This window comes from Cloeon dipterum, chromosome X (assembly GCF_949628265.1).
Source record: "Cloeon dipterum chromosome X, ieCloDipt1.1, whole genome shotgun sequence".
Lineage (NCBI taxonomy): Eukaryota > Metazoa > Arthropoda > Insecta > Ephemeroptera > Baetidae > Cloeon > Cloeon dipterum.
The window spans coordinates 29,062,433-29,077,111 of record NC_088790.1 but is presented as its reverse complement, the minus strand read 5'-3'; the positions used below and the strand labels follow the sequence as shown (position 1 = coordinate 29,077,111).

The window sequence follows — 14,679 nt, the reverse complement described above, 5'->3', positions numbered from 1 at the left end:
TAAATGCCTCTTTACAAACAGGTCACTTCCCGTCCGAGTGGAAAAAAGCTATTTTAATGCCTTTACCTAAAGTTAGACACGCGGTTGCTTGTAATGATTTTCGGCCTATTAGCGTCCTGTGCACTGCGTCTAAAGTGCTTGAAAAAATCGTCCACGACCAGCTGATTACGTACTTAAATATACATAACGTGATAGACGAGTTCCAGTCCGGCTTCCGCAGGCAGCATAGCACGACCACAGCGCTTTTGAAAATCTCTGAGGACTTGCGGATTTCTAATTTCCGTGGTGAGGTAACCCTTATGGTTTTCCTTGATTTTTCAAAGGCGTTTGATTTGGTCGATCACGCTCTGCTGCTCAGGAAGCTGACGCAGCTAAATTTTTCTGATTCAGTTTTAAATTTTTTTAAAAACTTTCTAAGTGAGAGAGAACACGCGATTCGTGACAAGGACGGAAAATTCTCAAGGTGGGTCCGCATCGAGGCCGGAGTTCCTCAGGGGTCGGTGCTCGGTCCGCTTTTGTTTTCCGTCTATACCCACGACGTAGTGTATCTCTTTCAAAATCGGTGTAAGTACCATATGTACGCAGATGATATTCAATTGTATATTAATTGCAAGCCTGAGGAGTTGGAGCACGCTATTGCGGTTATGAACAATATTTTGTGCGACGTGGTCGCCTGGTCGGAAAAGCACGGTTTAAAGCTCAATCCGCGCAAGACGCAGGTGCTAGTTGTTGGCTCTGAGAGATCGCACTCAAAGCTAAACTTGGCGCAGTTAAGTAAAGTTAAAATGAACGACACTGAAATTCAATTCAGTGATGAAGTGGAAACTGGCTGTGTTGAATTTGACTATAGTGACAAAGTAAAAAATTTAGGAGTTGTTTTTGACAAGCATCTGAAGTGGGTGGGTCAAATTTCTAAAATATTTCAAAAAGTTTATGGTTCACTTAAAAATGTAGAAAAATTTCGAAATGTCACGCCAGAAAAAATAAGAATTAAACTAGTAAAAACTCTAATGCTACCCCATTTTGATTATGGTGATATCGTGTTCTGTAACCTTAGCGCGGAGCAACTGAATAAGCTGCAAGTTTTACAGAACAACCTCATGAGGTATATATTTGACGTCAAACGCGGGCAAAACTTGTCATCTTTGTATAAAAAGTGTCGTATCTTAAAGATTACAGACAGACGTCAATTGCATGTATTAACACAAACACATAAGATTTTGTACAATAATTGCCCTGAATATTTAAAATGTTATGTTACCCCCATGCGCGATGTTGACTTGATAGGCAGGTCCAGAGCTCATCGATTGAGGCTTCTGGCTCCGCGTGTAAATGTTACTGTGCCTGAACAGTGCTTCCAAGTGCAGTGCTATCGTCATTGGAATAGTCTTTCACCAAATTTGTGTATGAACGAGAATTCAAGTGCATTTAAGAAGAAAATTGAAGAAGCAATATTCTCAAGCTACCATTAATTATTACTTCCTTCCAAATGTTGTTCCACATAATTGTATCATTACTTTATGGATGTGTGCTGATTTGGGGCAGAGTTGCCCTGTCAGCCCATAATAAACTTAAATTTTGAAACTAAAAAGAAAATCGTATCGAATTTCGTGGTGGAAAAGGCATTTTCAACAGTCCATAATTGTCCGCCTTTTTTCCAAACGACTCTGTTCAAAATACAATGTTTATAATTTAAGGGTGAATAAATATTCTTAGAACGAAATTTAAACTACAGGTGCACATTTTAACCCTTCTTTCAACAATTTCACTCACTCAAGAGTTTCTCAAGTGTCTCGAACACTTTAGTGCACAACAAAACATTTTTAGACAACTAATGCCAGTCCGAGATTAAAAACATCAAAGCAAATCGTAGATTCGTGTCTGCATTTTGACGTTTTGCGATTTATTTTCAAGAAAAAATAACTATTTTGTCCGTCATCAAAATTTCTAGATTCGTTTTAAATTTTATACTCTAACTCTCATTTCTACCGAATATAATATGAAATATCAGCTAATATATATACACACACCGCATATTATTGTTTCCTGCTATAAATTCAATTGGTTTTATTGTTTCAGCATTCCATAATATATCACGGAAGCAATACTACTTCGCTGCATTAAAATTCTTAACTAAATTTCATCAAGTATTATTTTCCATTAAATCTCAGTCCTCTCATAAGTTGAAATTCAAAATAGAAAAGAAGTGTACAGACTTTGACTCGCTGGTTATTATTGTGGACGCTCCAAAGCTCCCTTTGATAAGGGAAAACTGGTCTTCACTGCTTCTGCATCAAAACTCGTAGGTTTCGGAGTGTCGTCCTTGAGAGGGAAGTGTTTGAAAGTAGCTGACCACAGGTACTACAAAATATTAAAAACTTGTTGAATAAATATAACTCTTAAAATTGTAAAAATTACACTCAAGACGCCCTCCATGATGCAAGCCTTCTCAGGAATTCCACTTTCGGTGGGATTCAGCAAGGCTGCATCCTGCAGCATCAGTTTCAAATCCCTCAAGAAAGCTTCTCCGGACGAAAACAGTCCGTCGTTTAGCTTCTTCCGAAGACCTTCAATGTTCATGGGCCTGTGATTGCAGGAAATTTAAACAAAACTCAGATCAGGTATAGGCCCAAAGAAAAACGTACCTTTCGCTGACGAAATGTTTCGATTTTGAAGGGCTTCGAGAAAACACAAATCGTGCGTGCTCGTGACCAATCAGCACGTCGAGAAAACGATTCAGCTTGTCCTTCATCGTCGAGTCATTGAGCATCTTGGGATTTGGCTTGAAGTTTCTGACTGTATCAGAGCTACAAAAATTGGTTATTTTATAAATTAAAGACCCACTGAAACCACATTTTTGTATGTTCCAATTATTGATTCTTGAGGGTTGATAAATAATAATTTTCCAGTTGTAAAATTGCTTCTGACGTGCGAGTAGAGGCGCAAGGACGTCACAGCCAGCGTTTGTGCCGCGGAAATTTAGCCGATAGTTCACCCTGCCCACTTCTATATCCCCACATCGCCCACACAATCCAGCTTGATGGAAGGTAAGTTAGTTTTAGGCGATAGTACTCTACATGGAGCTAAAATTAATTCAGTTCGATCAGCTGACTCGTGTGGGCGATGCGAATATAAAAGTGGGCGGCAAAATTTCCGCGGTATGGACGAAGTGAAAAACACGAAGCACGGCAGTTATAGTGAGGTCAGAGGGGTGGCGCATTTGCAGTAGCAACCTCAAGATTCACACACGTTTTGCGCGCTGAAGCAACGTACGTTTTGCCTTGCACCTCGGCTCGCATGTAACAAATAAATGTTCCATCAGAAAAGTTGTTAACCTCATATTTCGACCCTCACAATCAGAAGTCGATTGGAACAAAGACACAAAAATATTATTAAAAAAATTTTAAAAAAAAATCTGTTGAATATTTTCCCTTGGAGCACACTTAAGAATTTATATCTAGATTCTAATCATAATTACCTCCTGCTTTCGCTGGTTGGTTTCTCTTCATCGAGACAGATATCTGTCGACCAGGACGGGCTTACAGCTGACCTTGTGGTGGATTTTTGGTTTGGACTGAGAGACTGGTTGGAGGGACGAAATTTGAAGCCACTATTTAATTTAGACGAGTCGACATAGACTGGAGTCGATGAAAGCGGCGGCTCCTTTGATTAACAAACATCGAGATCAAATTTATGAAAAAAAGCCAACTTTAAACTTACATACCTCGGGTGACGGATTTTTGACCCAATTTTTCAGGGAGTTATCAGAGAAGGAAATGCCCATGAATGGATCTTTGCAAACATCTTCCTCTCCCTCACTGCTTGATATTTTGAGATGTATAGACTCATTATCCTCACTGCTGCAGAATGAAGTCTCAAGAAGGCTCTCAATCGTTTTTTCCACGTAAGGAACTGTGGATGCCTGCGAGTCATCTGTTCTTGCTTCACTCTCTGATGAATCTAAAACATGATTTCGATGGCTAAATGTAACAATTTCATAACTGAATTATGTATTACCACAATTATTATGTGTGTGCCTTTTCTAATTTAATAAAAATAATGTACACATGTATGTAAAACTAAATTTTTAAATAGGTAAACAGGAAAGTTTTATCATTTTTGTCGTCTTATAAGTATTAAAAACGCATAAATTGCTTTTTTGCATAGAATATGTAACACAATTCCGTAAGCCTGGCAAAAAACTGGCAAAAAAGGTATGTAAATGTATTATTCGTAAAATTTCATGATTAAGAAAATTTGCATTATTAAATCTTCATCATTTATGTAAAATAAAAGCCTTTTGAATTACCTTTTGCAGCAGAATCTTCGTTCTTAGCGGGAATCTGTCCTCCTTTTTCATCTGAACTGCTGTCGCTGTCGATAATCAACGAAAAATTAATTTATGTACATACATAGCTACATAATTACATACAGGAATTCTGGGTTTTGGGACAGAAAAACATTCGCGAATTTTGCTACTTACTCGTCGCTTTCGGCGGCCACTGCGTCAATATTTGATCCCGGAGAATTCATTGTAAATTGGAAATTCTTGGGAAGATTTTGTCTTGAAGAATGTCCAAAATCCACACATAGATACACAGGATCCGTGATATGTTGATTTATGCACACGGATGGAAATGTCAATAAAAATGTAGGGAGGACAAAAAAATATTGATTCAGACTGGCAATCACATAATATGTAAATGTAGTATTAATTATGTGCGCTCTGACGGTTCCGGATCCATGTTTAAAAATTCATGGCTAGAACTGCAAAGCGAGTGTGAGTGCTGACCAGTGCTGACAGAGGAGGGAGGCGGGAGTAGACATGGCCAAATAAAAATCGATATTTTTTCTGACGATATTTATCGATTTTTATCGATGTTTTTTGTGGCTTAACATATGTAATATAGGACGATATTTTAACATCGATATTTTTTCAGACGATATATATCGATTTATATCGATAGTCAAACACATTTGGTGATGTCTAGGCGGGAGCTGTGGCAGGTTGGCAACAATGGCAATTCATAGCAGAAACAGAATGTGTGCGGCGTAAGGTATGCAACAACTTTACAACTGCAAAGTATTGTGCATGCAATAGAGGAAGAATTTTATTGATTTATTGATTTATGGATGGACCCTACTTAAATAATACCCATCGACAAGGGGGGGAGGGGGGCAGAGTTAAAGGGCGGGGTGGCTGAGGAGGGTCCGGGCCCGAGAGGTTTTTCACCGCCGCCCCATAGGGGCCCGGGGAGCCCCTTCGAAGCCAGCCCTATGCTCCTGTGTAAAAAAAATCGCCAAAACGGGGCCGATCGGGCCGAAACCCGGATGGTCGACAGAGGGACGCCAACAAACGCGTAAATAACGGAGAAACCCGAAATTCCTGCCATAGGCGAATTAAAAAAAAAAACAAAATGGGCCTTTTGGAGGGTCTTTCCGGGGCAGCGGGGGTTGCGCGGGGGATGGAGGGTTGAAACTGGCGCCATCGGCTGCAGAATTTAACCCCGAGTTCAGCCGACACCGGTTTTGGCCCGCAACTCCCATAGGTGCCGAGATATAAAATTCTAAAGGCCGAAAAACGTGGTTTGGACAAGAATTATTTTTTTTGAGGAGCCCCCACGAAGGCCCAGGACGTCCGACGGCCCGCTGCGACCTCTCATTCAAAAGAAGCTGCAATTAGCTTCATTTTAATGTGCGAGTTCGCCATCCTGCTCGAACCGCGCGGAAGTTGGAATGGCCGAAAGGGTTAAAAACAGGCAAAGTCAAAACTCCCATAAGATTAACACGGGAGCCCACTTTGTCTGGGATCAAAATTCCAAGATACCCAATCTTTCAGTTTGCCCAAAAAACTAAGGCACAGCGAGTATGAAATCCGTGTGACCTCCTCAGGGTCAGCGGTGACCCTTCAAAGTTCAAAAACGCGATTTTTTTGGACTCGCGGCCCCCCCGCGGGGTCCCTATGAACCCCAGCGCCCCCAAATTCGAGATTCGAGTAGGCGACAAGTGCACAAAGCCAACGGTGTGCGGAAAAGATTTTTCCGCCCCATAGCGAAAAAGTTATTAAACGGGCAAATTTTGCCCATTTTCCATTCCGTATCTTTCGCCAGACATATCTCCGGACCTGGGCAAAAAATGAAAAAATTGGCTCAATCGTCGATGCGAAATTTATCTGCAAACATTTTGAGACCAAATTCGACCTGATCGGACGAAGATCCCCGGAGTAGTCTTTGGCGCGCGGCGCGGAACGGTTTTTCGCCTCCCATAAGCTTAACATGGGAATTTAGAATTCGGATTTCGGGCAGAAAAAACTCTTTTGGGCCGCGATTGCAGTTTCATACTCTTCCGCCCGACTAACAGTACCTGCAATCCGATTTTGGTGGAAATCCGGCCCATAGGCGAATCACGGCGGAGCATTGAAAATCCGCAATTTGCCGTGCACGCAAATGAAAATACGCGCGACGGCGCCGCGGAGCCGCCGCGCATTTAAACTCGAATTTGACCATCGGACCCACACGACTGAGTGCGCGGGGGTCTGAAACTGAATTTTGACCGGTCTAACTCTTTCTAAATTCATTTTATAAGGGATTTTCGGTTTTTGGTGTGCGAAACGCGCGTGCACGGCAGGAGGAGCGTGCGGAGCGGCAACGTTCCACACAGATTTATTTTTGCCAAAATTCGAGTATTCGCCGTAGGGTCGACCGCGACCCCTCATTCGAAAGCGCCCACCGAGCGCTTTAACCTGAAGCAACCGGCCGACCTTTCTCAGGGTCCCCCGACCTGAAACCCTCGAATTGAGGTCTTCGCCGCCCGACGACCGGACCGGCGGAGCGATTTTCACGCGCGACCCCTCCCCGGAGGCGTCTCGCCGGCGCGCGCACACCCTGACTAACCACGGTGACCTTTCTCAGGGTGGCCGCCCTGAAACCTCTCACTGAGGCGGAACTCTCCGCGCTTCCGGCGCCGCAGGCGCCGGCGCGCCGCCGCCCGCGACCGGGTTTGGGGCGACTCCGAGTTGGCTCCCGCCCCCGAGTCAACCCCTAAAACGGAGCTCAAGTGCGAAGCGCTTGTTAAAATTATAATGTACAACAGCGCTATGTATATGGCGTTTTTTGTGTAAATCCTAGTCTCCAGACATTGATTATTCGTTAATATAATAAATAAAAGTGTCTAAGTCAGGTGCGAGCCGCGTAATTTTTTGGCTGGTTGAACTGGCAGTTGTAGTCGAATTTCGGCCCGGTGAGGCGGCGACAGCACCGGCTGACAAAATTTTAAATTGAGAATGAATCGGAACATATAAGACTGAATTATTTCTCCAGTATTTTTCGATTTTTTTACTTTTTGGCAGGGCTGGCGCAGTTTAGCCTAATTCACAGCAGCTTTTGGCGACTGGCCACTTAAAATAAAAACGAAAATATTTTAGTCTTTTAAGAATTAAAAATATTGTAATATTCCAATCTACCTGCTGTAGGTCAATAGGCATTTATTTCTCCGGTAATTTTCAATTTTTTAGAATTTGTAGCTGGCGACTGCCATATTATGACCCACAAATTTCTGGAACATGTTTCGGCTTATTAAATTTATTTGGGTTAATTAGATTAATAAATAATGTATAATTTTTTGGACATTGTTAAATTTTTTTCAATTTTGGCTAAGGTATTATATAAATTTTAACAGTTGTTCAAAATCAATCTCTCTATATAGCACTGTTCATGGTTGTACAAAATATACCGCTGAGGCAGCGGCTTTTGCCAGTATCTGCGCGTGGCAGCGAGCGGCAAAAGCCTGGCAACGAAAATGCCAGGGCGGTAAATACCAGTATCTGCATTTCGTTGCCAAACACGTTTTCGCTCGAAATCGTTTTTGTTCGGGATGACCGACGTCCTGACAAAATTTTACATCATTACAAACATAGGAAGCCATCTTTTGGGTGAATAGAATAACCAGAACAATAATACAGCCAACTAGTAACTCATGCCCAGGCGCGCATGATGTTACTTTTGCAACTCTAAATCTCGGGTTCTAAACATCAGAATAGCGAAAATTACCCACCGTTGGACTCGCCTCGATCTCCCCTGACCAGCTAAAGGGTTTGCGGGTGCTTACCCTCCACCCCTAAGTTGCTATACGTCAACCCCCTTAAAAAAAGAAAAACATTTTAAAGCTCTCGGATTTTGTATTTAATGTGCTTTTTTTTAAATATTTGGTCTGTTTCGGTTTGAAAGAAGGGATGGGGTGTTAGTTTAGAAGGAGTTTTAGACAATTTGAAATATATTTTTAAGGCCAGAGGATGCATGCTAAAAATTTTATTATCGAAATAGTATCAATATGGGGATGAAGGGGGATGGGGGTAAGCACCCTTAAACTCTTTAGCTGGTCAGGGGAGGTCAAGACAAGTCTAACGGTGGGTAGTTTTTAAGATTCTGATGGTTAGAACCCGAGATTTGGAGATGCAAAGAAAACAAAAAGTCGAAAAGTGTCATATGACTGTGTATTAGGTTGACCCCGAAATTTAATAAATAAAATGAATGAAATAATAAATATCCATAAAAATATATTAAACTTTCCATAAAAATTGAATAGCATGTCTGTAAAACATTATTATCACGTGGAAACCAAGTGGCAACGATAAATGCCCCCGACATTGCCTTGTTCGAGCAAGTGAATCCTGCAGATAAGGCTTATTGATGATCGGTAAAGCATATGAAAATAACCGGATGATAGTGCAGATACAAAATATCGACAAATTTTCATTCTATCTGTTGCTGTGTTGTGGTAAACCGGTTTTTTGATGCTCCTGAAAAAATTGGAAACACGCAGATACTGGTATTTACCGCCCTGGCATTTTCGTTGTCAGGCTTTTGCCGCTCGCTGCCACGCGCAGATACTGGCAAAAGCCGCTGCCTCAGCATACACTCCTTCACTTGCAGCTAGGGGGGTTTCACCTTGTGCATCAATGGAAATGTGATTGACCAATAAGCAGCGGCCAGAGATGCCCACGGCCCCAGCGTCAGTAGTGAAGTGCATCTCGTCCCTTCACGGAGTCATTCCTTCCCCGAACATCAGTGGTTTCAGTTCTCTCTCAAGAGCAATTCTTTAGCTTCACTCGTGTAAGTACAATTTGCGTTGCGTAAGCATGATATTATAACAAGTCCTTTCATTTACCGGGTGCGGACGGTGGCCAAAAGCTAATAATTTCCACAAAGAGACTAAAGATACTGACAATTCCTCCGACCCATCCGGAAATAGAGCCTTGTTTTAAGGCGTCGCCGAAACCTAACGATTATTAGAGCTAAACTACAGCTAATTATCCGCGATTCATTTCCAGTTGCGGCGCCCGTGCGCACAGGACTAGATTCCGTCAGATGTATTTTTTATTTTTAAGTAAAATTTAATCATATAAACCGCCCAATAATGATAGATTCAATTATCATACTGCTGGGCAGTATTTTGCTTACTATTTAGAAGTTTCACGGGCTAGAGGACAAAATTGGCTTACAGTCCAACCAGAATCGAAGAGAATAGCATATCATAAAAATTAATTAATTCTGCCATATTTAGGAAAACGATTTGCTTAGGATTCTTCTCGGGTCTAAAGGGGAAACCTCTGTATGTTATTGTTCACAAGTATGCACCTTCTTTTATGGCCTGCCCCCCGCGAGCAGAGAATGTTATATTGTTATTTTGTGCCTGAATGGACTCCCTGCCGTTCGCGCTATAGAGGCAGAGGGGAGGGTTTTCGAGGAAAACCACCCATCAGAAAACCAGACCCAAGGCAGCCTTTTGTACAATCGGCTGTACCTGCTTTTCATCTCTGGCAAACAGTGCGCATTTATATTTTTTTTTGCTCTTTTTATCCCTGTCCTCTCGGAGCGGGAAGGGCGCGCACTGCACTAGCATTAATGCTGAAACCCCCGGGTCCCAATAATACATGTTATGGGCGCACCAGGCCGCACATTTCAGGGACCCAGCCCACTCCTCCGCACCGAGGACTGAATTGAAACGCTATGCACATTCAGAGTGTTGTCATATATTTATATACATTTTTTTTACTTTCAGGATCAACAGCCAACCTTGATTAAAATGAATTATTGCCCATACTGCCAGCAATATTATTCTATCATTGGATACCGCTTCCACTCCAACTGCCCAACCTACCATCGCATAAATGAAATGGCAAGAAATACGCAGTCGTCATTCAGGTCGTCAAATCCTCCCGAAAGAAATGCAACAGAGCAGCACGTCGGGCAGCAAATGTTTCCATACCAGGCGGGATATGGTATAGCTATATAAAAAATCTAGTTTTATTTATTAAAAATTACAAATGCATTATTTTTTCCTGTACTTAAGGCAAAATTAAGATGGGGCAGGGGATTGCCCAGCAGCAGTACAGCTATTCACACCCTGGACCAAGCAACCAAAACACTTCAACAGGAGTTGCAACGCAGAACGCAGCATCAGGTACAAAAAAATCAAATATATTTATAAATTAAATTTAATTGCACTTATCTCTTCCAGTGCCGCGTGACAAAACCAACCAATGACTGGCGCGTATAAAACTACTTACTCGTCTCGACCTCTACCAACCCCTTCAACCACATAGCTGATTCTTTGATAATAAAATTCATCAGGCTCTCAATTGAGTATTTTTATTATTTCATTTCCCCAACATAATTCGCGGTGAAGTCCTAAATATACAATAGAATCTCACAAATTAAGTGAAATAAAATATTTTTGATCTGCCTATGATGCTATGATAGATAAAATAATATTTTGCTGACGAATACTAAACTCAAATTTAATTTTTGCCTCCTTGTTGAAAGCTATAGGCAACAATCAATAATATGTGACAGTGAAAAATAGGCTATCAAAGTACTCAATACTAGACGAGTAATTCATTTTTTTATCCCTGAACTTGATATTTTGACTGGAAAATCCTTTGTATCAGAGCTGAGAGCGTAGTCCTCCAGGAAGTTTGAGGAAATTAGATAGTTGAAAAAATTATTCCACGCAATTATGAAGCTAATTTTCGGGGATAAAATAATATGCTACAGAAAAATTCAGTCAATAAATTACCTCTGTTGTTTTTTACCAAGCTTAAAATTGACCCATCTCCATTTCTTTTATGAATTCATATGGACCTCAGATTCGTACAAAAAATATTTTCGACGGCAAATTTTCCGCTGCACAAATGAAATATTGTAAGGCTCGACAAGCGCTGTAGCGCTTCGCTTCGGGTCGGGGGCTAATTCGGGGGCGGGGGCCAACTCGGAGGCGCCCCCGATAGGGGTGGCAGGCGGCGACCACCGGGCGGGGGCGCGTCGGCGCCGGAAACGACGAGATATCCGGCTATTTGAGAGATTTCAGGGCGGCCACCCTGAGAAAGGTCGGCGGGGGTTGTTAGGGGGTGTGCGTGCCGGCTAGATTCCTCCGGGGAGGGTTTCGCGCGCGAAAATCGCTCCGCCGGTCCGGTGGTCTGGCGGCGAAGACCGTGGCGCTCCGTCCGAGGATTTCAGGTCGGGGACCTTGAAAAAGGTCGGCCGTTCGCGGCGGGTTAAAGATCTCGGCGGGCACTTTCGAATGAGGAGGAGGAGTGTGGCATCAGGGTTTCGTCTTTAGGGAGGGTCTTTCGAGGGTGGTTGTGGCCTCAAAGTAATGCTATACTTTAATTAAAAAAACGCTTACAATATCTTTAATTTCCTGCTTAATTCGCATCGTATATATTTAAATTGTGTGTTGATATCAGGATAATAACATGACAATCGAGTCTGCTCTTATTTAATTAAATTCTGAAAATTTTACTTTGGGCACGATTGCCGCGAGTCACACTTGCCGTTCATTTCGCTTCAACTGTGACCCGAGAGATGGAGCTTGCAACGCAGCACCCTCCGATCGAGGGTGTTTAGCCCGTGCACATATTTAGGCTGTGCATCAAAAGGGGGCGCGCTGCTTCACAATTAAAAAAGTCGCTCGCAGGTCAAACTTTTCCTTTGCAGCCGTCCGCTTTTGTGTGCTTTGACAATAATGCATTGACTGACCCTCTCTGTATGATGTCCAGATGTGTTTTTCTAAGGAAACTATTATTGTTTACGAACAGGATAAGCAAATTCGACATGCACATGTGTGTGCTAATAGAATAATAACAAAATGTAGATTTATGACAAGGGCGAGAGTGCTCGACCTTTTTGACAAGACATTGTTTCTGTAAACGGTGCTATTCATTATTATATGAACCAATGAGATTACAAGACCCAACAATTGGTTATTTTCCACCAACCAAGTTGAAGGAGGTTTGTTGCGAAGGCTGCGTCCAAGCGGACGAGGCGAGATCTTGGAGATCAGTCTTTCGAGACACCCGAGACTAAGAAGACATCATTTGTCTTCTCAGTCTGTCCAATTGCAGTGAAAGTGCTAACTGTGGCCAAAGACTCAGCAATCAGGCCCTATCAGCACCTGCGGTGAGAGTGAGTTCTGCGATACAGGTTTTATGTGGGTTTCCCTGTGTCCGAGCCAAGCCAAACGGGCAGCAACTACTTTTCCTGTCCCACACTAGAAAGGTACATTCAAGTGAAGCAGAAAATCATTGTTTTCAACAATAAGCAACCACAAGAAAACTGCAATGAGAGCAAGAGGTCACCAGCAGTAGCACAGAGGTGATCAGCAAAGCAATACCATTCAGGTCCATAAATGACCAGGTCAACAAGCCGTGAGTACAAATACAAAAGCGAGTGAAGTAACGAACTGAAAGACACACAAGTGAAAAAGACTTGACAAGAATCAAGATTTGAGTGAATATTTGACAAATCATATGCACAAGTATTGAGGTTTTCTTAATTAATTAATACACGTTAACTGAAACCTACACGTCAGTTTTTTATTATGCATGCAAGATCCTGCTAAATCTGCTTTAATTAATTCTTCAATTATTAATCGGTATTTGTCTTGATTAGTCAAGAACACCAGAGGGTACCTTTTAATTTTTTTACAGGTATTTAATTAATCGCCATATTTATCACCTTGCTAAAAGAGACAATTCAGCTTTTGCAGTGTATCATTCCTCTTTAACAAAATTTACTTTTTGCGCCTGCTTGTTGAGAAAAAAAACAACAATAAAAAATACAATACAACACAGTGAAAAATTAGTAGTCAAGAGTTGAGCGATGCTTAAAGTGGAATGATAGTGATTTTTTTATTTTAAAAAATGAAATTTCATGTAAAGTTAACCCTAACCGACCTATTTTTTCCATGTACATCTGACCAAAAGTGCCCCAAAATCTAATTTTTCGAATTTTACCGGTTACGCCCTCTTTTTTTAGCATAGGAAATTAATTGCTTCCGGGGTGAGAAAATTTATGAAAATTTAACAGTGAGAAAATGAAAAATAGTGCTTTTGAGTCTTGAAAGAAATTTTTTATTTTTTCAAAAATTGCAGATTTTCAAAAGGGGTCTGTGTTTGGCTTCATTAAAATTCACTAGTTCATAGTAGCTTTAAATACTGCTTAAATTTTCAGTTTTTCCCCACTCAGCAAAATTTTCTCAAATTCACCATTTTTGAAAAAAAAAATCGTCTGAAAATTTCAGCTGGCCGTTAAAGAACGTTTAAATTTTTTTTGGGAAAAATCAAAATACCCAAAATTAAGTTAATTTATTCAAGAATCATCTTAGAAAAAAATGTTTCTTTTAATTTAATAATTTAAATGATTTTCAGAGGCAAACTCGGACCCTTATGGCTTTCAGAGACTGCGTATAATATAAATAAATTTTTTATTGTTTTTCAAGGACAGATTCATTTGCTACCATGTGCGAAAATTTCAATTTTTTCTGATAATGAAAACGTAATTAAAATGATAATTGAGTTGCGCGCCGGCCACCTTCTGTAATGCAACCAGAAGCGACGGCGTGAAACGCCCCCCTCTGTTGGCCAGCAGCGCTGGGCGCTGACCAATCAGATTGTTTTTGCCAATTTTCTCCGAAATTTACAGTGCTGCACTATGTTTTCTCACATGATTTGGAATCCTCTCATCGAGATCTATCGGATAGCCAGAGTCTTTTTTTGGGGAAATGCGGAATTTCAGAGTAAATCGTGATTACACAATTCCGTTGAAAATTCTCCATTTAAAACAATGCTAAGTTTGAGGCCGATTTTCTCGAAAATTTACAGTGCTGCCTATGTATTTTTTTTAACTGTACATGATTTTTAGGACCCAATCTGTATGTGTGTTAAAGGATTTTGCGGGGAAATCCACTATCATTCCTCCTTAATATCTCCCAACATCAGTGATGAAATTAAAGGAAAATGATAAAAATTACGATAAAAATTAAAGATTAATAATGGTCATCAAAATAATGGTTTGAAATCAAATTCAGATAAATTCAGCAAACACAATATATTTTAAAAGTTCTGGGTTCTCGAAATTTCCATCCAATTAAAAATAATATTTAAATCACTGAAATTGTCGAATCGAAACATTTACCCCGCGTACAGTGAAAAGGTTCACTGTGTCGCAAGAAGGTTTATCAGGTTGCCTATATATGTACACTTATTCACTTGCAGGGGGTTTCACAACTATGTTGGGCAATGGAAATGTGAGATTGACCAATGAGCAACGGCCAGAGATGCCCTCGGCCCGCCAGCGTCATCAGTGCAATGCATCTCATCCCTCGCTGATTCATTCCTTC

At 41.2% G+C, this 14,679-nt stretch overlaps 1 protein-coding gene across 1 annotated transcript; it reads right to left on the bottom strand.

The window, feature by feature from the left end:
• Window positions 1-1,640: 1,640 nt before the first annotated feature.
• LOC135947027 (uncharacterized) lies at window positions 1,641-4,786 on the bottom strand. Its single transcript, XM_065495581.1, has 7 exons — window positions 4,484-4,786; window positions 4,310-4,374; window positions 3,725-3,960; window positions 3,479-3,663; window positions 2,646-2,807; window positions 2,419-2,584; window positions 1,641-2,361 (listed from the first exon to the last, which is right to left on the bottom strand). Exons 1-7 carry the CDS (start codon window positions 4,531-4,533, stop codon window positions 2,233-2,235), a joined length of 993 nt encoding a protein of 330 aa, XP_065351653.1. The 5' UTR covers window positions 4,534-4,786; the 3' UTR covers window positions 1,641-2,232.
• Between the last annotated feature and the right edge of the window lie 9,893 nt (window positions 4,787-14,679).